Raw genomic sequence first — 24,055 nt, forward strand, 5'->3', positions numbered from 1 at the left:
CTCGTGTTGACACCGCGTGTCAGCGCCTGCCGTCCCGGCGGGGTCCACATGGCGTGCTACGTGTAACGCCCCGACGGCTAAAGCCATCAAACGACCGCAGCGTAGAGACAGGCTTCCGCACAATGTGCGGCGCTCGTTGTTGATGATTTAGTCGGACACTAGGTCATTGTGAAGATCGACCACACTGTCTATCGGCAGCGCCATGCCTACTAGCTTAGTCGTAAGCTTCAGAAAGCTGTCTGCCAGGGCGTCTGTAGTCCGGCTGGCTAGAGCGGTCTCGTATCGCTTCTCGTACTTCCTCGGCGCTCATGCGTTTGACGTCGTCGTGAGTCAGGGCCTTGCCTGCCATTTCTCTCGACTTCCCCGAGGCTACGAGAATCGCGAGCTTCTCCCTCGCGTCTGCTACCTCAGTTTGCTCGCCTCCGGTTGCCGTTCCGGCAGGCTGCGTCGAGCAGTCCAACGACTCGACGGCCGGGAAGCCGGCGGCGCCCCCCTCAAGAAGACTCTCAAAGTATTCGTCGCTCATCATGCACCCCTGGCGTGGCTAAGGTGCAACATGTGTGATCAATGAGTTATGCCCTAGGGCATACGTGGGCGGTGGTTTACTGCGCTTACCGTTCAACTAGGGCGATAATGGTGACGCAAGCAAAACTCTAACTTCGAGAACTTTTTCGTCTTGAGGGCATTCATGTACTCTTTCATCTTCTCTTCTGAGAGCTCCGCGCCGTAGTCATGCAGGACAGCTTTCATGTCCGCCTTGCTCGGAGTATAGAAGACCACCAAGGCCGCGATGTTCTCACGGAACGGCTTAGTGATGCTGGTGAGCTGCTGCGTGATCACCCACACGCTAATACCCACGTGGCGCGCGCTGAACGCCAAGTTGACGAGCTGGTCAGAGCGCCTCTTTACGTCTTTCGAGGCCGCACAGTCGTCGAGTATGATTAGCGTATTAGTGCCTTCGAAGAGAGCGGAGACAAACCTCAGCAGTATGTCGATCTGACCCGCCTCAGGTGTGATGACAAACAGACGATTGTCGCCCTTGCCGAAGCCGTCGTATGTTTTGTTGTAGACAAAGGTAGGGCACATGAGTACGATGTAGTCAAACTTGCCCCGGAAAGAGCCGCGCAGCCGGTCCACTATGAATCGGGTCTTCCCGCATGACGTCGGGCTCACGATGAGAGCGTTAAATGGGATGTTTTTCGGGTCCATACCGCGCTGCCGCAGCGCTTCGCGCACTTCGTGTCTGTGCTCAGTATTGTATGGACTCTAGCTGTCCGTTCATAAGGTTCATTTGGGCGTCGGCCACCACAAACACGTGACAGTTTACGGTACCCGTGCCGCTTGCCGTGCGTTTTATCTCGAGGTGCACACCGTCGCGGGTATTGACCAATCGGAGACCACCCCCATGGATAGCACTGTCGTCCGTCGTTCGAAGGTCGATCCACAGAGCAAACTTGTTATCGCCATAGAACGACTCGGGGCTGATTGCCGGGGCGGCAGGCGCTCCTCTGTGCCCACCGAGGAGGGGCGGACGAACCGCCTTTTCGCCTCCCTCCAGAAATCCGTGGGGCGCAGCCCCTGGCTGAAGACCTTGTTTGGCATACCGTCGATTGTAACGCGAACGCTCTTGATGTCGGGGTACACGAACTTCTCAGAGTCGCGAGCCCCTGCCGTGTATGGCTCCACAAAGAGGAGCAGCAGACCACTCATAGACCTTCGCGGCAGGTTGACACTCTCGTTGATAATGCTGTCCGCCCCTTTGCTAAACACAAAGGTCTTGTGGAGGTTCACTTGCTCGTAGAAGAACGTTGTGCCGTTTTGGGAGGCGGCGGCTGCAGACCGGGCGGGGTTGTCGTCCCTCAGGTTTTCGTATTCCAGCTCTAGATTTTTTATTCCATAGGATAATTTGGTAGCATCGCTTCCGACTACTACCTGGTCAACCGTTGCGAGCGTGATCTCGAAGAGCAGCGCCTCGGAGAGCGCCCTTGGGTACAGTTCGCCGTGGTCCGTCAGCAGAGAGAGAATGGTCTAGCGGGATGGTGTACCTAGCCCCGTGGGCGGCGTTTAGAGCGTTACTAGTCGCTTTATCGCCAGCCTTGGAGCGGAGCTTGCGCATGTTTTCTGACTGTATGCCCTGCTCCAGGCGGTCCTCTCTCGACCTTGGACAGGTAAAGCTCCTCATACGTCTTGAAGACGTCGTAGCGGTTGGTGTCCTGGAGCGTTTCTCCTGCAAACGTGATTTTCAGGCGGCTCACGAGATTTCGGCCGACGTTGTTCACGACGGTATTATTTGCTTGGCCTGAGATGGAGAGATCGAAACCGACCCTCAAGGAGCCAGGCACGAGCGTGACGCCTTCCGATAGCTTTGGGACCGCCACATATAGTGTCTCGCCTGGGGAGGCCGTCGACGGGTTGAGAGTGACCCGGTGAACAGTTCTCTCGGCTTTCAACCCCAGAGGAGTTCTGGGTGTTCGTTGGGGGTCAAGTTTATCGCTGACTGACATCCCTATACGTATATTATATATCGCGTGGCTATGGTGCGGACTGTTAGACACGTCTAATATAGCGTAGCACGAGTTATGCACGCATCATGGGTGATGTTGACGTTGACATTGACGATACCTTGCCGGGTGCGTCCGCCGATCGCGGAGCGGGGGACGACGAGACGACGCCCCTTATCCCGTTTGACCCCGACGATGGGGAGTCGATCCCAATGACGAGCACGTCATCGCGTATGCGCGGCATGGCTGAAACCTCGTTCACCACAGAAGGTGCAGCGACAAGACTCGGTCTCCAGTCCCTCAGGGAGGAATACCCAGACCTTAACGAGAATCTGATACGGTTCCAGTAAGACAGGAGGGGAAAAACGCTAATACAGCTTCGCAACCTGGACAAAGGAGGTTGGACTAAACCAAGACAGCTGTTCAATGAGAACGGGGGCGTTCGACAGGACGTTGCAAAGCTGAAAGGCTTCAAGCTGGCGATGGGGTCATCCAGGAGAACACAGAACGAGTCCAAGAGCTGCAAGGGGTGGTAGCCACAGGCAGGGAGACCATCGACGACCCTAACACGTCAAAGAGTCGCCGCCAAGAGGCCCGTGATCGCAACGAGGAGAGGCTATCCGAGATTGACGAACTAGAACGCGAAAACCGAGAGCTCGAGAACAAAAAGCCGCTCGGCATCAGCCACACTCCTGGTGCGACCGCAAGACTCAGTCTCACCTTGGCCTCCTGCACGGCTAACTGGTACCTTTACACGCTTTGAGCGATGTCATTTTCTATGATCGCGTCTTCAAGCAGCTTCGTGAACTCCGCCTGCGCCTCCATGACTGGCCCACCGGCCCCCGCGATAGAGGAACGTAAGTTTACCTGCGCGCCAAGCACTGTGTAGACAAACGCCTCGACCGAGCGATCGAGTCTACCTAGCCCTGCTTTTGTCAGCCCCTTACCTTTGGGAGGCGCAAACCAGCTATATTGCACGCCCCCCGTGGCCGTTGTTGCGTATGAAACCCTGCTTCCCACTATTGTACAACCCACCTTCGTCGCTAAACAGATTGAGGTGGCTCGGGTACTCGTCCGCCGCCGTGTCGTAGCCACGGATCACGTGCACGTTGCGATACCCCTCCCCCGGGTAGAACACAAACACATCGCCCAGCCCATGGTTCCGCCCGCCTTTCCATCGGAAGTCCGGCTTACGAGGCAAACCGAACTCTATACATAGACGCTCGAAAGCGGCCTTCTTGTAGGGGTTACCTTTTTGCGTGAACGGGCTGTCGCCAGGCATGGGTGGCGCCGAGTTCGTAGAGTATCCTCCGCGTTGTAAAGTAGACGTGAAACCTTAGAAATCCCAGCATCCGCCAGCCTTCCCAATCCATGCTCAGCCCTATTAAACACGAAGGCGGGCTATGTTCAACACAATGGTGGTCCTTCATACTGTGCTCACCAAAGGCGAACAGACGCTTTTCTTCGAGCGGCCGATAAGGCGCCCACGCTTCGTGGCGCCCCGGCAGTGCTCGCTGTTAAACAGCTGGTATAATCTCGAGCGGGAGCATCAGATAACGACTATAGCCGCCCTCCCGCCCGTCGCTACTCTGCCAGCCGGGCACCACACGGCCGAGTCCATCGTGGAAACGATCAACCGCGCTGAAAGCGAGATTCTGACCGCGAAGCTGGATCCCCTCACCGGGAAGATCGCGCTCATGTCCAATGGCGTTGCGTTCCTGAATGCCGAGCTTTGCGCACTATTTAGCCTAGAGGCTAAAGACGATCAGTTGGGTGAGCGGGGCCTCGCACTGCCCTTGGGGGGGGGGGGGGGGGGGGCACTTAAGGTGGCTTTGCCGAAAATAGAGGCCCTCTACATCTGCTGCGATATCGTAGACCGCACGCAATGCCTCTCCTTAGGCGAACCTTCAAACGTTCTCGCTTGCCTAGAAACCCGCGGGAGGCCGCACGAGAAAGTCGTCTATGGACCCGACATCCCCGTTGGTGCCGCAGCATCTTCCTCTGAGTTTGTCTCGAGTATCCAAATATGGATCAGGGATGACCGCGGTAGACGGGTGGACTTTAAGGGCAAGCCTGTTCGCCTCGTATTAGAGCTAACCTACGTCCGACATAACAAGCATGGCAAACAGCGACGTTAGCAGCGGTGCCATATACCCCTCGCTTCCCAGCGTCTGCCCCCCGATTTGCCCGCAAACGTTCATGACGCCTGCCGCTCTGGCAAGCATCGGCGGCGACGTGCAAAGCTTCCGACTCAAGAAAATATCACTCAGGCAGTTCTAGGCAACGAGATAACGCATCATCGACAGGTGCGGAAAAAGTATAAGCGCGCCTTTGCCGTTACCCATGCTGTGTCTGTGGCATCCGGCATCGCTGCAGGGGCGCTTTCCAGCGCCGGGGTGGGGGTCTCTTTGAGTGGGATAGGGGTTCTGGTCGGCGGTCCGCTGGCAGGGGTCGCTGGGCTGGTCGGTGTCGTGGGCGCGGGCGCGGGGGTAGTCTCTAGGGGTCTTACGAGCAAGGTGGCTAAACACGAAGACACGATGGTTTTAGCGGAGAGTAAGAAAAACTCGATCAGCGAGCTGGTAAGATTGCGTAATGCAATCCGACATTGCTGGTTTACCGGCGAGACTTTAAACGAGAACCTCGTTGAACAGTTTATATCTGGTATAAACCACAGTGGCATAGAGCGAAAACTTTTGCAGAAGGGGAACGACCTAACTTTGGCCCAGGCGATTCAGTTGGCAAACACGTTTTTGCTGTTTGAAGATTCAACACGTGGAGGAAAAGTCGACACACCCCCAATCGAACAGCAAAGTGGAATTTCCAACGTAAAGTCCGAAGTAGAGTGCTATCGCTGCGGAAGAAAAGGGCACCGGTCCAGCGACAAGGTCTGTAAAGCATTGGGAAAGAAATGCAACAACTGTGGGGTCGTAGGACATTTTGCAAAGTCGAAATTTTGCAAAGCTGGAGAGTTGAAATCTCATGCTGTGCGTGGACGAGGATAACGGAAGAGTCAGCAGATAAGGACAGTGGGGTGACCCATTTATTTTCTGTAGATGAGGAGATTAGGCAACTCAGGGAGACTCCTATGTGTCAGGCGATAGTCGGGGGAAAGAGTTTTTCGTTTATTATTGATTCCGGGGCAGCGGCGAATATTGTCTCAAGTAAGCTTTACGAGGAAATTAAGAGTAATGTTTCGCTTAAGAAAATCAGCAAGAAATTGTATGCCTTTGGTCAAGAGGACGCGCTTAAGCTGAAAGGCGAATTTGAAGCGGAAGTTAGTATCTGTAGCCGGAAATATGTTGCAACATTTTATGTTTTTGATGGCAATGCATCAGTTAGCAATTTGATTAGTCATAATACTGCTAAGAAGCTACAATTATTGCATGTAAATTCAGTTTCAGAACAAGAACAGCAATGTAACACTAGCCTAGGTTCGGAAATGAAGTCTAAATTTCCAGAGTGCTTTTCAGGGGTGGGCAAACTAAAGGGAAATAAGGTTAAGTTACACATTGACGATAAGGTGGAACCGGTTGCTCAGCCAGTAAGACGATTGCCATTCGGTTATCGAGACAAAGTGGCGGATCTTCTGAAAAGACTACAAGAGGAAGACATAATCGAACCAGTGGAAGGTGTAGCATCGAGATGGGTAAGCCCTATTGTGGTAATTCCTAAGGAAAAAGTGGAAATTAGGATGTGCATTGATTTGAGGAAGTTTAACCAGGCAGTTTTGCGTGAAAGGTATCCGATTCCGACTATGCAGGAAATGCTAGTTGAGCTTAATGGTGCTACAGTTTTCTCAAAGTTAGACCTTAAGCAAGGATTTTTTCAGTTAGAATTAGAGGAGGAATCGCGAGACGTAACCACTTTCATAACCTATGTAGGATTATTTCGCATGCAGAGGTTAGGTATGGGAATTTGCGGTGCACCAGAGGTATTTCAGTATACAGTGCAGAAGGTGTTAGTTGGATTGCCAGGAGTGTTAAACTTGGCAGATGACATAATGGTATTTGGTAAAGATCAGGCTGAACACAAGAAAAGACTAACTAATGTTATGAAAAGATTATCAGAGAGCGGGTTAACCCTTAATCCGGAGAAGTGTCGGTTTGGTTTATCTTCGATTACGTTTTTAGGACACGTAATTTCTGACAAAGGGATAGCTGCAGACCCAGGCAAAGTGGAGTCCATAGTCAAGGCTAGAGCGCCAGTTAATGTAACAGAGCTACGTAGATTCTTAGGCTTAGTTCAGTATGTAGGCAGGTATATCCCAGATTTAGCAACACTTTCCTCACCTTTAAGGGAACTTACTAGGAAGTCAGTGACCTTTGAGTGGACCCCCAGACAGGAAGATATTTTTTAGGCTTTCAAGCGTGTAATGAGTGCCAGCGAGACCTTAGCTTATTGTGATAGGCAGGCAGAAACTCTTGAGTGGGGGGTGCTAGTCCTGTAGGGCTTGGGGCAGTTTTGATACAGAAGCAGCGAGGAACTAAAAAGGTAGTTGCTTATGGACACCGTAGTTTGTCAGATGTGGAGAGTAGATATTCACAGACGGAGAGAGAAGCTTTGGCTTTAGTGTGGGCATGTGAGCATTTCAGATTGTATCTGTTAGGTATACAGTTCACGTTAGTCACGGATCACAAGCCACTTACACACATCTTTAACAATGCTAATTCTAAGTCGACACCTAGATTAGAAAGGTGGAGTTTACGATTAGCACCTTATAAGTTTAGGATAATTTATAGGCCAGGCGAGTCTAATATTGCCGACCCGATGTCTAGGTTGAGCTGCAGAGGCAATGTAGAGATTCCTGTAGGAGATGATACTAGGGAGTATATTTCTATGATTGTTCAGGAGGCAGTGCCGGAAGCTATGTCATGGCAGGAAATCAAGGCCAGTTCAGATGAATGTGAGGTTGTACAAGTAGTCAAGGAAGCATTTAGGACAGGAAGATAGGAGAAATGTCCAACAAGCATCAAAGCAGTCAGATCAGAACTCAGTGAGAGTGACGGTGTAATCTTGAGAGGAAAAGGATATTCGTACATTCCACCTAGTTTACAAGATAGAGTTTTAAGGCTAGCTCATGAGGGACACCAGGGTATTGTCAAGTGTAAAAATGTCTAAGAAGCACAGTGTGGTGGGTAGGCATTGATAAGGACATAGAGAAACTGTGTAAATCATGCCAGCTAGTGTCTAGTTATGACAGACCAGTTCCCATAGCAACAACAGAGATGCCAACATCACCCTGGAAGTTTTGTAGTACAGACTTGTTAGGCCCACTTCCAGATGGTCGTTACGTTATAGTGATAATTGATTACTTCAGTAGGTACTTTGAGGCAGCATTGCTCAGATCTACTAAGACAGGGGCAGTTATAGATTTTCTGGATGCCATTTTTACGAGATTTGGTTACCCAGAAGCCCTTAGGTCAGACAACGGGCCACAGTTCACTTCGGGATGTAGTGTCCGCCGCGTTGCATTATGGATTGTTAAGGTGCGCAATGCACCATGGTAGAACACATGTCAGAGATCCGCCATCTTGTATTAAATGTGGAAGACCACGAGTCTGTTTCTTTTTGCTTTGTTCCTTGCCGAACACCACATTCTGGCGACGAGGATGGGATCAACAACTGGATAAACACATACTGAAGTTAAATCTGTCAAAAAAAAGCCGGTATGGCGTCTGTTTATCAGGATTACCAACGCCAAAAGCCTTCGACTGCATTGGCGAACCAGCCACGCTGGAACAAAGATGGACAATCTGGAAGTCCGAATTTGAGCTCTACTGCACTGCATCTGGCATCAAAGACTCGAAACAACAACGAGCAATACTTCTTCACCTAGCAGGAGCTGGAATACGAGAAATTTTTCACGCTTTTACGGCTGAACAACAGGGGGAGGACTATAAAACAGCCATGGACTCCCTCACTCAACACTTCAAACTCAAAAAAAACGTACCGATGGCCAGGCAAGCCTTCTTGACAGCGGTACCAAAACCCGGTGAGAGGATTCATCAATTTGCAATTAGACTGCAAACCCTTTGCGAACACTGCGAGTACAACGACCAAAAGGACAGTCAAATTCGAGATAGAATTTTGACCTTCATATTGGATAAACCCCTCAAAGCAAAACTCTTTCGTGAGGAAGGTCTGACTCTCAGCAAGCTCCTGGAAATTGTCAACACGTACCATGACAAAGAAGCACTAGTTCTTGTGCCAGATCAAGGTGGTGTTAACCAATTGAGAGTACAACAGAAGCCTGACAGTGCTGGTCCCAAGTTTGATGGCAGATGTCATCGTTGCAATAAGCAGGGTCATAAAGCTGCTGACTGCAGATGTAGCCAAAATCACCAATGTGAAAAATGTGGGAAAATTGGACATTTCAAGGTCTGCTGCAAATCAAAGCAGACATCTGGAAAAGCAAAGTCTGCAAGTGGACCAAAATCAAAGGGCAGGAAGCCATCTCATGTAAGACAAGTGGAAGCTGTTGATGTTCAAGAGACTGATAGCGAAGAGGAAGAAGATGTTTTTAATGTATTCTGCACGCACACAGAGTCACCGCCTGGTACTATGGAGATATCTATTGGAGGTGTTATACAGAATGTCATCATTGATTCGGGTGCAAGCTGTAACCTTATGTCAGAAAGGACATTCAATGACTTATCAAAAGGAGACATTGTTTTGAAGCCAAGTAGCAAGCAAATTTTTGCATATTCGTCTAGTGATGCTTTAAATCTTAAGGGTAGTTGTATGCTTAATGTGCATGTACCAGAAACAAATGTGGATAAGCGCGCAAAGTTTTTCATTGTCTCTGGAAAAGCGTCAACTTTGTTAGGTCGTGAATTATCTGAAGCTCTAGGCATACTCAAAGTAGGAGTTCAGGTTAATAGTTGTAGCTCAGATTTCTCAGCTATAAATACTCAGTTAAACAGCAAAGCAGCGCTTAAGGCCAAATTTCCTAATGTTTTTCATGGTTTGGGCAAGCTTAAAGGTTTTAAACTCAAGTTACATATTGATCAGAATATTAAGCCAGTAGCACAACCATTGCGTAGGATTCCTTTTAGTCGCAGGCAGAAGGTCGCTGACAAGTTAGAGGAACTTGAGAAGCTTGGTGTGGTGGAAAAGGTAAACAGTCCTACAAGTTGGATCAATCCCCTTGTGGCAGTCGAAAAGCCAAATGGAGATGTTCGCATTTGTTTGGACATGCGCCAGGCCAATCAGGCTATCTTAAGAGAAAGACACCCAGTACCTACTATGCAAGAAACCCTACAAGAAATCTCAGATGCAAAGATTTTCACCAAATTGGATTTAAACATGGCTTTCCATCAAATCGAGTTATCCCCAGAGTCCCGAGACATAACTACTTTCGCAGCGCCAACAGGTTTATATCGCTACTGTCGATTGCTCTTCGGTGTGAACATGGCTACCGAGAAGTTCCAGAACCTGATATGGCAAGTTTTGAAAGACTGCCCTGGAGCCTTCAACATGCATGACGACATTCTTATAGTGGGTAGGAACCAAAAGGAGCATGACGAGAACCTGGAAAGAGCTGTCCAAAAGCTGCAAGACAGCGGGCTCACCCTCAACTATGAGAAATGTGTGGTAGGAGCCTCGAGTATGGATTTCATGGGAGACACCATTTCTGCAGATGGTCTTAAGTTATCTGACAAAAGAGTCGAAGCAAATTGTCGAGGCACCTGCACCAACCAACCAATCAGAGGTGAGAAGTTTCCTTGGTTCTGCTCAATTTTGTGCCAAATTCATTCCACAGTTTGCAACCATTTCTGCTCCCCTGTGGGATCTTACCAGTAAAAATGCTAAATGGAAATGGGGTGCCAAAGAGGCAGAATCATTTGCACAAATTAAGCACTTGCTAACATGTGCACCAGTCATGTCTTATTTTACACAGGGAGCCCAGACCAGGATTATCACTGACGCCTCACCAGTTGGCCTGGGGGCCATACTAGAGCAAAGACAACCTGGTGATGGTCAATTTCGACCAGTGTACTACGCAAGTCGTAAGCTTAGTAAGGTTGAACAGCGCTACTCACAGTTCGAGCGAGAGGCCCTTGCTGTCAAATGGGCCTGTGAGAAATTTCACATGTTCCTTTATGGAACCCATTTTGAAATACTAACTGATCACAAACCCTTAATTTCAGTCCTAGGTCCAACGTCTAAACCCCCGTCTGCTAGGATTGAACGCTGGCTGTTGTACCTTCAGCAATTCAGCTATGTGGTCAGGCACATTTCCGGAAAGGAAAATTCAGCCGACGCCCTGAGTCGTTTACCAGTTGGTCCAGTACAGACAGCTGATTCTAAAGCAACCAGCGAGTATGTGTTTAGCACTGCAAAGGCCGCAGTACCTGTCGCCATGACCCCAAAGCATGTAGAGGTTGTTTCAGAGAAGGACCCAACCCTTATTCTGGTACGCGAAGCAATTAGAAGTGGAGACTTCACCCGCCTCACAGGTACCTTGTACAAAGCAGTGTCAAAGGAGTTGTGGATTGCCGGACAATTAGTGATGCGTGGAAACCGAATTGTGCTACCAGAATCCCTATGGAAGCAAGCAATTATTTTAGCTCATGAGGGACACCAAGGAATGGTGCGCACAAAATCCCGCCTGCGAAGCAAACTATGGTGGCCGCAGATGGATGCACAGGCTGAACAGTTCATCAAGGCCTGCTACCCCTGCCAGCTAGTTGGACCACGTGGCAAACCGGAACCTGTTCGATCAACAGAACTACCTGAAGAACCATGGGAGGACCTCGCCACAGATTTGACTGAGATACCTGGAGGAAACCACTTGCTGGTAGTTGTGGATAACTACTCCAGATGGCCAGAGGTAGTACTCCTTAAGAAAACCGATGCGCCACACGTCATCACGGCATTGGAGGGAATATTCACAACACATGGCATACCATACACGGTTCGCAGCGACAACGGACCGCCCTTTGCCTCGAAAGAATTTGAGAATTTCTTAGAGTTCTTAGGCATAGAACATAAGAAAGGAATTCCATATTGGCCACAGAGCAACGGCGAAGTGGAACGATGTAACAGAACAATTCTTAAAGTGATTCGGATAGCAAACTTGCAAGGAAATGATTGGAAGAAAGCGCTTGATGATTTCCTTTTTCAGTATCGCACAACAAACCATGCCGCAACTGGATGCTCGCCAGCCGAACTCCTAATGGGAAGGCAGCTCCGAGACAAGCTACCTAGTGTAAAGATTCCGAAGGATAGAGCGACAGAGTCAGAGTGGCAACACAAACTTAGGGACAGAGACGCTCTATCAAAACTCAGACAGAAAGAGTATGCTGATGCTAGAAGACATGCTGAGCCAAGTGGAATTGATGAAGGCGATGAAATACTGCTGCGACAGACTCGCCGCGAGAACAAACTCTCTCCAGTTTTTGAGCCTGAAGCTTACAAGGTTTTGCAGAAGACAGGTAATGCAGTTGTACTGGAGGATTCTGATGGAAATAGGAAGATGAGGAATGTAGCACAAATGAAGAAGTTCATCAAACCACAGGAAGCAGTCGCCGCAGACATGCTGCCTACTCCACCTGAAATCGCGCAGGAACACCAAACCGCACCTGAGACCCAGAACCAGTCCACACTTGATTGTACAGCTGAAATGCCAGCGTCTCCTGGTTCTCTAGCCAATCAGCGACCTGCGCGCACTAGGCAACAACCTGTTCGCTTTAAGGATTATGTGCTACAATAAGTTTTGTTAGTTTTATTTTTCTTTTCAGTTTACATACATGCGTAGGACCCCTACTATAGCTGTTATAGTTATTTAGCTCCTAGTATGGACTTTAATGCTAAGTAAGGGGGGGATGTAGTGTCCGCCGCGTTGCATTATGGATTGTTAAGGTGCGCAATGCACCATGGTAGAACACATGTCAGAGATCCGCCATCTTGTATTAAATGTGGAAGACCACGAGTCTGTTTCTTTTTGCTTTGTTCCTTGCCGAACACCACACGGTAGAGTTTGAGGCATACCTTAAAAGCATTGGCATCAAGTGGGTGTCAACTACCCCGTTGTGGCCACAGGCAAATGGTCTCGTAGAGAGGACTAACAGAACGATAGAGAAGATACTTAAAATAGCCACAGTAGAGAAAAATGATCTTCAGAAAGAGTTTAGGAAGTTCCTAGTAGCATACAGGTCAACTCCACATACAAGTACTGGGTGTACTCCCTTTTCTTTGATGTTCGGAAGAGAAATGAGGAATAAGCTACCACAGTTAGATTATTCAGCTGCTGCCATTCCAGAAGTGGCAAGAAAAAGAGATATGGAGTATAAGCTAAAGATGAAAGACTATGCAGACAAGAAGGCGGCGGATAGCAACATTCAGGAAGGAGATATAGTAGTAATGCGGAATGAGACAAAAGGTAAATTACAACCGAATTTCCGACCAGAAAAGTACAAGGTAACCAACCTAAATGGTCCAGACAAGATAGTGCAATCAAAGGAGAATGGAAGTACAGTTAGGCGGAATATTCAGTTCGCGAAGAAAGTACAAGTAGCAGAACCCGATACTGAAGTAGAAGTTTCAGAGCCTGAACCGGAAACAGAGCATACAGGGCCAGATGCGGTTACTATGGCAACCGAAACTTCAGCACCTGAAGTCAGACGGAGCGGACGAGTGCGGAAGCCAAGTTTGCTGACTACCTTGTCAACCATTAGGGGTCGTTCTTGCGGTTTGTTTAGGTTTTTATCTAAAAGGGGAGGGATGTAGTGTATTAGCACACTTTACTTAAGTATCATATAACAGAGATGACATTATTGATAATGATTATTTGTAATATCATATAAGGTCATGGCGTATGCCATAAGTTGTAAATACTGTGATTAAAGATCAGTCTATATTCGCAAACCAAAGCGTGCGGTTGTGTTAACTGACTCCAATGAATATATAGCAAAAGACACTAAAAACACTTGAAATTTAAATCGACTATTCTGGAATTCTGTTTTGATTTTAAAAAAAGGTGCACATACATATTAGGACCTTGAGGATCTGTTATTACCTAAAAAAACCTTTTTTTTTATACCACCCACAATATTTTCAATAACCCTGGGTACCTCAAGGTTTTCTTACAAACCTTAAAAAACTTTTTTTTCTCATGTCACAATAAAATGTGGTCCAAAAGTAAAATTCAGGTTTCATAGAAAGCCAAGACAGCTTTTTTGTAGAGGAGCAATTGCTCAAAAGCAATGTTTTTTCCCTCTGCAGCTTCTCCTATAAAAGCTCTTTCAACATCTGGCTCATCAGATCATAGAGCTTTATGAGACAGCAAAGTTCATATGTTAATTTTCTGTAATGGGTATTATTTTAGAAAATTTTAGTTGGGACTATTTTTAGTTTTAGGTTTTATGAATCAGGTTTTTGTTGTATAATATTTGTATTGTAAGGAAATTACCAGTTTTTTCTTAAATGCTTTTTTCCAAACCTTTTCAGGTTAATCTCAGCCAGAGATTCTGAAATCAAGCTGAGACACAAGCTGCTGGCTAAGAGGCATGACCCAGGTCAGGATGTACATATAAGGCATTGTTTTTTAATGTAGGTCACCAAAAATAAAGACATATAAAGTAACAAAAAGTAAGATAATATTTTAATGGAAAAATTATTCTAAAAAAATAAACCAGAGTTATAAAAGTAAAAAACCTAGTTTTTTTTTTCCAAGTTAGCCTGACAGGTTCTTGTATAATGTGTGGTTAGTGACATTTAGGCTATTTAGGTTCATAAATAGTCTCTTGCTATTACAATGACTCATGGTAAAGTAATTGTGGTAGTAAGTTAATCATAAAAAAAAAAAACAGGTCTCCAATATGATCCCTTAAGATCATATTTAAAACTATTTAGAATACAATTTTCCTATTTCAACCTATTTCAAATTATAGGCTAAAAAGATGCTTATAAAAAGGATTCTAATTTGATAATTTTAGGTTAACAGGTTCATTCTAGGTTCTTATATGTGGTTCTTAACTGTATAATAAAATAATGTACTCAGATTTTTTTCAAATATGTTGGAGTGCTTTTAATCCTAGCAAAGTTACATACTAAAGCACAAGAGAGAAGGTTAATAAAGATATTTTTCCAATATTTGAATGGCTTACTTTAAAACTTACACAAGAGAAAGAAAATGATAAAGCCCTATCTTTGCAAGTTAAGTAAAGTAATTTAAAGAAGTAAAAGGAATTGGGACAGTACAGGCAGGGAAAGAGTACTTTTACCTCAAATCCACTATGATAGGTTGATTTGCTGATATTCTTATTAATGTATAGGAATTTGATATGTTTTTGTTTATTGTTCTTAATTTTGAAGAGAATAAAATAGCACCCAGTTTTTTGTGAGGAACTTCAATAATTGATCCTTATTTTAGAATAAATATGACCTCCCTTCACACCTGAAAGCCTTCCCTGTTAATCAAAGCATAAATTTAATTTGCTAATTTTGCTGAATCAGTTGTCTATCAAGTATAGTTTAGTTAATGATTTCCTTAGTAATGTCAATAAATACTTTTTTTACCTAGAGCAAAAAACATATTTGTTCTAGGTATTCCCTAGGAGGATTGGGAGGACACCTTTTAATTATAATTGCAGTATTTATAGAACATGCAATCTTTAAATGTTTTCCATATGGTGCATTTTTGTGGGTGGTGGAACATGATGCATAATGAAAGTGCAGGGAAGGGGAGTTCTACACAAGTTTATGCTAAAAAAAAGTCATGCTGGCTCCGCTTTTAGGCAGTGCCTAAATCTATATATTATTAGTTAAGATCATATGATGCTAGTTAGAGACTGTTGAGTTAAGTGTTTCTAACTTGTAAATTTTGCCTGGTTGTTGCTTAGTAAGGCGAACTGACACTGTCTACTAGTTCATCTAAGGAGTTCTTTTCGAACAGTGTATTAGCTTCTCACAAGACTGGTTTTGTACTCTTAATATGAAACCCCTCATCAGTTTTGTTTTTTCGGGTGCAAACGAGAGGCTCACCCTGAGTGACACATGTCAAATCCATCCAATCAGGATGATGCGTCTGTGCGCGAACGCGGAGGTTTAAAAAGGACGGGGTTTTATCGCCGGCTCTCATTTCTTTGCACCCTTGCCCTAGCGCACCTCTGCCTTTTACGCGCGCCACCAAATTCCCAATATTCAAAAACAAAACATTTCCGAATAATCCCAAAGAGCCGGCTACCAGCCTAACCCATTCACCACACCTCATGTAACACCCATACACCACACCTTATGTACCACCCATACACCACACCTCATGTACCACCGATACACCACACTTCATGTACCACCCATACACCACACCTCATGTACCACCCATACACCACACCTCATGTACCACCCATACACCACACCTCATGTAACACCCATACACCACACCTTATGTACCACCCATACACCACACCTCATGTAGCACCCATACACCACACCTCATGTTACACCCATACACCACACCTCATGTACCACCCATACACCACACCTCATGTACCACCCATACACCACACCTCATGTACCACCCATACACCACACCTTGTGTACCACCCATACACCAGACCTCATGTACCACCCATACACCACACCTCATGTACCACCCATACACCACACCTCATGTACCACCCATACACCACACCTCATGTACCACCCATACTCAACACCTCATATACCACCCATACACCACACCTCATGTAACACCCATACACCACACCTCTTGTAACACCCATACACCACACCTCATGTACGAACAATACACCACACCTAATGTAACACCCATACACCACACCTCATGTACCACCCATACACCACACCTCATGTACGACCCATACACCACACCTAATGTAACACCCATACACCCACCTCATGTACCACCCATACACCACACCTCATGTAGCCCTCATACACCACACCTCATGTACCACCCATACACCACACCTTGTGTACCACCCATACACCAGACCTCATGTACCACCCATACACCACACCTCATGTACCACCCATACACCACACCTCATGTACCACCCATACACCACACCTCATGTACCACCCATACACCACACCTCATGTACCACCCATACTCAACACCTCATGTACCACCCATACACCACACCTCATGTACCACCCATACACCACACCTCATGTACCACCCATACACCACACCTCATGTACCACCCATACTCAACACCTCATGTAGCCCTCATACACAACACCTCATGTACCAACCATACACCACACCTTGTGTACCACCCATACACCACACCTTGTGTACCACCCATACACCACACATCATGTACCACCCATATACCAGACCTCATGTACCACCCATACACCACACATCATGTACCACCCATACACCACACCTCATGTACCACCCATACACCACACCTCATGTAGCCCTCATACACCACACCTCATGTACCACCCATACACCATCCCTCCTGTACCACTCATACACCACACCTAATGTAGCCCCCATACACCACACCTCATGTACCACCCATACACCACACCTTGTGTACCACCCATACACCACACTTCATGTACAACCGATACACCACACCTCATGTACCACCCATACACCACACCTCATGTACCACTCATACACCACACCTCATGTACCACCCATACACCACACCTCCTGTACCACTCATACACAACACCTCATGTACCACCCATACACCACACCTCATGTAACACCCATACACCACACCTCATGTACCACCCATACATCACACCTCATGTACCACCCATACACCACACCTCATGTACCACCCATACTCAACACCTCATATACCACCCATACACCACACCTCATGTAACACCCATACACCACACCTCTTGTAACACCCATACACCACACCTCATGTACGAACAATACACCACACCTAATGTAACACCCATACACCACACCTCATGTACCACCCATACACCACACCTCATGTACGACCCATACACCACACCTAATGTAACACCCATACACCCACCTCATGTACCACCCATACACCACACCTCATGTAGCCCTCATACACCACACCTCATGTACCACCCATACACCACACCTTGTGTACCACCCATACACCAGACCTCATGTACCACCCATACACCACACCTCATGTACCACCCATACACCAGACCTCATGTAACACCCATACACCACACCTCATGTACCACCCATACACCACACCTCGTGTACCACCCATACACCACACCTCATGTACCACCCATACACCACACCTCATGTACCACCCATACACCACACCTCATGTACCACCCATACTCAACACCTCATGTACCACCCATACACCACACCTCATGTACCACCCATACACCACACCTCATGTACCACCCATACACCACACCTCATGTACCACCCATACTCAACACCTCATGTAGCCCTCATACACAACACCTCATGTACCAACCATACACCACACCTTGTGTACCACCCATACACCACACCTTGTGTACCACCCATACACCACACATCATGTACCACCCATACACCACACCTCATGTAGCCCTCATACACCACACCTCATGTACCACCCATACACCACACCTCCTGTACCACTCATACACAACACCTCATGTACCACCCATACACCACACCTCATGTAACACCCATACACCACACCTCATGTACCACCCATACATCACACCTCATGTACCAACCATATACCACACTTCATGTACCACCCATACACCACACCTCGTGTACCACCCATACACCACACCTCGTGTAACACCCATACACAACACCTTGTGTACCACCCATACACCACACCTCATGTACCACCCATACACCACACCTCATGTACCACCCATACTCAACACCTCATATACCACCCATACACCACACCTCATGTAACACTCATACACCACACCTCTTGTAACACCCATACACCACACCTCATGTACGACCCATACACCACACCTAATGTAACACCCATACACCACACCTCATGTACCACCCATACACCACACCTCATGTAACACCCATACACCACACCTTATGTACCACCCATACACCACACCTCATGTAACACCCATACACCACACCTCATGTACCACCCATACACCACACCTCATGTACCACCCATACTCAACACCTCATGTACCACCCATACACCACACCTCATGTACCACCCATACACCACACCTCATGTACCACCCATACACCACACCTCATGTACCACCCATACTCAACACCTCATGTAGCCCTCATACACAACACCTCATGTACCAACCATACACCACACCTTGTGTACCACCCATACACCACACCTTGTGTACCACCCATACACCACACATCATGTACCACCCATATACCAGACCTCATGTACCACCCATACACCACACATCATGTACCACCCATACACCACACCTCATGTACCACCCATACACCACACCTCATGTAGCCCTCATACACCACACCTCATGTACCACCCATACACCATCCCTCCTGTACCACTCATACACCACACCTAATGTAGCCCCCATACACCACACCTCATGTACCACCCATACACCACACCTTGTGTACCACCCATACACCACACTTCATGTACAACCGATACACCACACCTCATGTACCACCCATACACCACACCTCATGTACCACTCATACACCACACCTCATGTACCACCCATACACCACACCTCCTGTACCACTCATACACAACACCTCATGTACCACCCATACACCACACCTCATGTAACACCCATACACCACACCTCATGTACCACCCATACATCACACCTCATGTACCACCCATACACCACACCTCATGTACCACCCATACTCAACACCTCATATACCACCCATACACCACACCTCATGTAACACCCATACACCACACCTCTTGTAACACCCATACACCACACCTCATGTACGAACAATACACCACACCTAATGTAACACCCATACACCACACCTCATGTACCACCCATACACCACACCTCATGTACGACCCATACACCACACCTAATGTAACACCCATACACCCACCTCATGTACCACCCATACACCACACCTCATGTAGCCCTCATACACCACACCTCATGTACCACCCATACACCACACCTTGTGTACCACCCATACACCAGACCTCATGTACCACCCATACACCACACCTCATGTACCACCCATACACCAGACCTCATGTAACACCCATACACCACACCTCATGTACCACCCATACACCACACCTCGTGTACCACCCATACACCACACCTCATGTACCACCCATACACCACACCTCATGTACCACCCATACACCACACCTCATGTACCACCCATACTCAACACCTCATGTACCACCCATACACCACACCTCATGTACCACCCATACACCACACCTCATGTACCACCCATACACCACACCTCATGTACCACCCATACTCAACACCTCATGTAGCCCTCATACACAACACCTCATGTACCAACCATACACCACACCTTGTGTACCACCCATACACCACACCTTGTGTACCACCCATACACCACACATCATGTACCACCCATACACCACACCTCATGTAGCCCTCATACACCACACCTCATGTACCACCCATACACTGCACCTCCTGTACCACTCATACACAACACCTCATGTACCACCCATACACCACACCTCATGTAACACCCATACACCACACCTCATGTACCACCCATACATCACACCTCATGTACCAACCATATACCACACTTCATGTACCACCCATACACCACACCTCGTGTACCACCCATACACCACACCTCGTGTAACACCCATACACAACACCTTGTGTACCACCCATACACCACACCTCATGTACCACCCATACACCACACCTCATGTACCACCCATACTCAACACCTCATATACCACCCATACACCACACCTCATGTAACACTCATACACCACACCTCTTGTAACACCCATACACCACACCTCATGTACGACCCATACACCACACCTAATGTAACACCCATACACCACACCTCATGTACCACCCATACACCACACCTCATGTAACACCCATACACCACACCTTATGTACCACCCATACACCACACCTCATGTAACACCCATACACCACACCTCATGTACCACCCATACACCACACCTCATGTACCACCCATACACCACACCTCGTGTACCACCCATACACCACACCTCGTGTAACACCCATACACAACACCTTGTGTACCACCCATACACCAGACCTCATGTACCACCCATACACCACACATCATGTACCACCCATACACCACACCTCATGTAGCCCTCATACACCACACCTCATGTACCACCCATACACCACACCTCCTGTACCACTCATACACCACACCTAATGTAGCCCCCATACACCACACCTCATGTACCACCCATACACCACACCTTGTGTACCACCCATACACCAGACCTCATGTACCACCCATACACCACACCTCATGTACCAACCATACACCACACCTCATGTACCACCCATACACCACACCTCATGTACCACCCATACACCACACCTCATGTAGCCCTCATACACCACACCTCATGTACCACCCATACACCACACCTCCTGTACCACTCATACACCACACCTAATGTAGCCCCCATACACCACACCTCATGTACCACCCATACACCACACCTTGTGTACCACCCATACACCAGACCTTATGTACCACCCATACACCACACCTCATGCACTACCCATACACCACACCTTATGTACCACCCATACACCACACCTCATGTACCACCGATACACCACACTTCATGTACCACCCATACACCACACCTCATGTACCACCCATACACCACACTTCATGTACCACGGATACACCACACCTCATGTACCACCGATACACCACACTTCATGTACCACCCATACACCACACCTCATGTACCACCCATACACCACACTTCATGTACCACCGATACACCACACCTCATGTACCACCGATACACCACACTTCATGTACCACCCATACACCACACCTCATGTACCACCCATACACCACACCTCATGTACCACCCATACACCACACTTCATGTACCACCCATACACCACACCTCATGTAACACCCATACACCACACCTCATGTAACACCCATACACCACACCTCATGTACCACCCATACACCACACCTCATGTACCAACCATACACCACACCTCATGTACCACCCATACACCACACCTCATGTAACACCCATACACCACACCTCATGTACCACCCATACACCAAACCTCATGTACCAACCATACACCACACCTCATGTAACACCCATACACCACACCTCATGTACCACCCATACACCAAACCTCATGTACCAACCATACACCACACCTCATGTACCACCCATACACCACACATCATGTACCACCCATACACCACACCTCATGTACCACCCATACACCACACCTCATATACCACCCATACACCACACCTTATGTTACACCCATACACCACACCTCATGTACCACCGATACACCACACTTCATGTACCACCCATACACCACACCTTATGTACCACCCATACACCACACCTCTTGTAACACCCATACACCACACCTCATGTACCACCCATACACCACACCTCATGTACCACCCATACACCACACCTCATGTACCACCCATACACCACACCTCATCTACCACCCATACACCACACCTCGTGTAACACCCATACACCACACCTCATGTACCACCCATACACCACACCTCATGTACCACCCATACACCACACCTCATGTACCACCCATACACCACACCTCATGTACCACCCATACACCACACCTCGTGTAACACCCATACACCACACCTCATGTACCACCCATACACCACACCTCATGTACCACCCATACACCACACCTCATGTTACACCCATACACCACACCTCATGTACCACCCATACACCACACCTCATGTACCACCCATACACCAAACCTCATGTACCAACCATACACCACACCTCATGTAACACCCATACACCACACCTCATGTACCACCCATACACCAGACCTCATGTTACACCCATACACCACACTTCATGTACCACCCATACACCACACCTCATGTACCACCCATACACCAAACCTCATGTACCAACCATACACCACACCTCATGTTACACCCATACACCACACCTTGTGTACCACCCATACACCAGACCTCATGTTACACTCATACACCACACCTCATGTACCACCCATACACCACACCTCATGTAGCACCCATACACCACACCTCATGTACCACCCATACTCAACACCTCATATACCACCCATACACCACACCTCATGTAACACCCATACACCACACCTCTTGTAACACCCATACACCACACCTCATGTACGACCCATACACCACACCTAATGTAACACCCATACACCACACCTCATGTACCACCCATACACCACACCTCATGTAACACCCATACACCACACCTTATGTACCACCCATACACCACACCTCATGTAACACCCATACACCACACCTCATGTACCACCCATACACCACACCTCATGTACCACCCATACACCACACATCATGTACCACCCATACACCACACCTCATGTAGCCCTCATACACCACACCTCATGTACCACCCATACACCACACCTCCTGTACCACTCATACACCACACCTAATGTAGCCCCCATACACCACACCTCATGTACCACCCATACACCACACCTTGTGTACCACCCATACACCAGACCTCATGTACCACCCATACACCACACCTCATGTACCAACCATACACCACACCTCATGTACCACCCATACACCACACCTCATGCACCACCCATACACCACACTTCATGTACCACCCATACACCACACCTTGTGTACCACCCATACACCACACATCATGTACCACCCATACACCACACCTCATGTACCACCCATACACCACACCTCATGTAACACCCATACACCACACCTCATGTACCACCCATACACCACACCTCCTGTACCACTCATACACCACACCTAATGTAGCCCCCATACACCACACCTCATGTACCACCCATACACCACACCTCATGTACCACCCATACACCACACCTTGTGTACCACCCATACACCACACATCATGTACCACCCATACACCACACCTCATGTACCACCCATACACCACACCTCATGTAACACCCATACACCACACCTCATGTACCACCCATACACCACACCTCCTGTACCACTCATACACCACACCTAATGTAGCCCCCATACACCACACCTCATGTACCACCCATACACCACACCTCATGTACCACCCATACACCAAACCTCATGTACCAACCATACACCACACCTCATGTACCACCCATACACCACACCTTATGTTACACCCATACACCACACCTCATGTACCACCCATACACCACACCTCATGTACCACCCATACACCACACCTCATATACCACCCATACACCACACCTCATATACCATCCATACACCACACTTCATGTACCACCCATACACCACACCTCATGTACCAACCATACACCACACCTCATGTACCACCCATACACCACACCTTATGTTACAACCATACACC

The 24,055-nt window shown here is 47.8% G+C and overlaps 2 protein-coding genes across 2 annotated transcripts; both read left to right on the forward strand.

Annotated features, from left to right (window-relative positions):
• The first annotated feature begins 5,409 nt into the window (after positions 1-5,409).
• Positions 5,410-7,451, forward strand: LOC116604394 (uncharacterized protein K02A2.6-like). The gene is made up of 2 exons (XM_032366671.1): positions 5,410-6,758; positions 7,241-7,451. Exons 1-2 carry the CDS (start codon positions 5,410-5,412, stop codon positions 7,449-7,451), a joined length of 1,560 nt encoding a protein of 519 aa, XP_032222562.1.
• A 481-nt stretch (positions 7,452-7,932) lies between these two features.
• Positions 7,933-12,435, forward strand: LOC125567880 (uncharacterized protein K02A2.6-like). The gene is made up of 2 exons (XM_048728726.1): positions 7,933-10,212; positions 10,652-12,435. The coding sequence occupies exons 1-2, from the start codon at positions 7,995-7,997 to the stop codon at positions 12,214-12,216; spliced, it is 3,783 nt and encodes a 1,260-aa protein (XP_048584683.1). The 5' UTR covers positions 7,933-7,994; the 3' UTR covers positions 12,217-12,435.
• Positions 12,436-24,055: the final 11,620 nt, after the last annotated feature.

Source organism: Nematostella vectensis, chromosome 6 (assembly GCF_932526225.1).
Source record: "Nematostella vectensis chromosome 6, jaNemVect1.1, whole genome shotgun sequence".
NCBI classification, from domain to species: domain Eukaryota; kingdom Metazoa; phylum Cnidaria; class Anthozoa; order Actiniaria; family Edwardsiidae; genus Nematostella; species Nematostella vectensis.

Excerpts from the sequence above, each read along its gene's own strand:
- LOC116604394 (XM_032366671.1), top strand. The coding sequence starts at position 5,410 with ATGCAACAACTGTGGGGTCGTAGGACATTTTGCAAAGTCGAAATTTTG. Across the intron at positions 6,759-7,240 it reads TTAGTTCAGTATGTAGGCAG|GCCAGGCGAGTCTAATATTG; the intron begins GTATATCCCAGA and ends GATAATTTATAG.
- LOC125567880 (XM_048728726.1), top strand. The coding sequence starts at position 7,995 with ATGCACCATGGTAGAACACATGTCAGAGATCCGCCATCTTGTATTAAA. Across the intron at positions 10,213-10,651 it reads CACCAACCAACCAATCAGAG|TCCTAGGTCCAACGTCTAAA; the intron begins GTGAGAAGTTTC and ends CCTTAATTTCAG.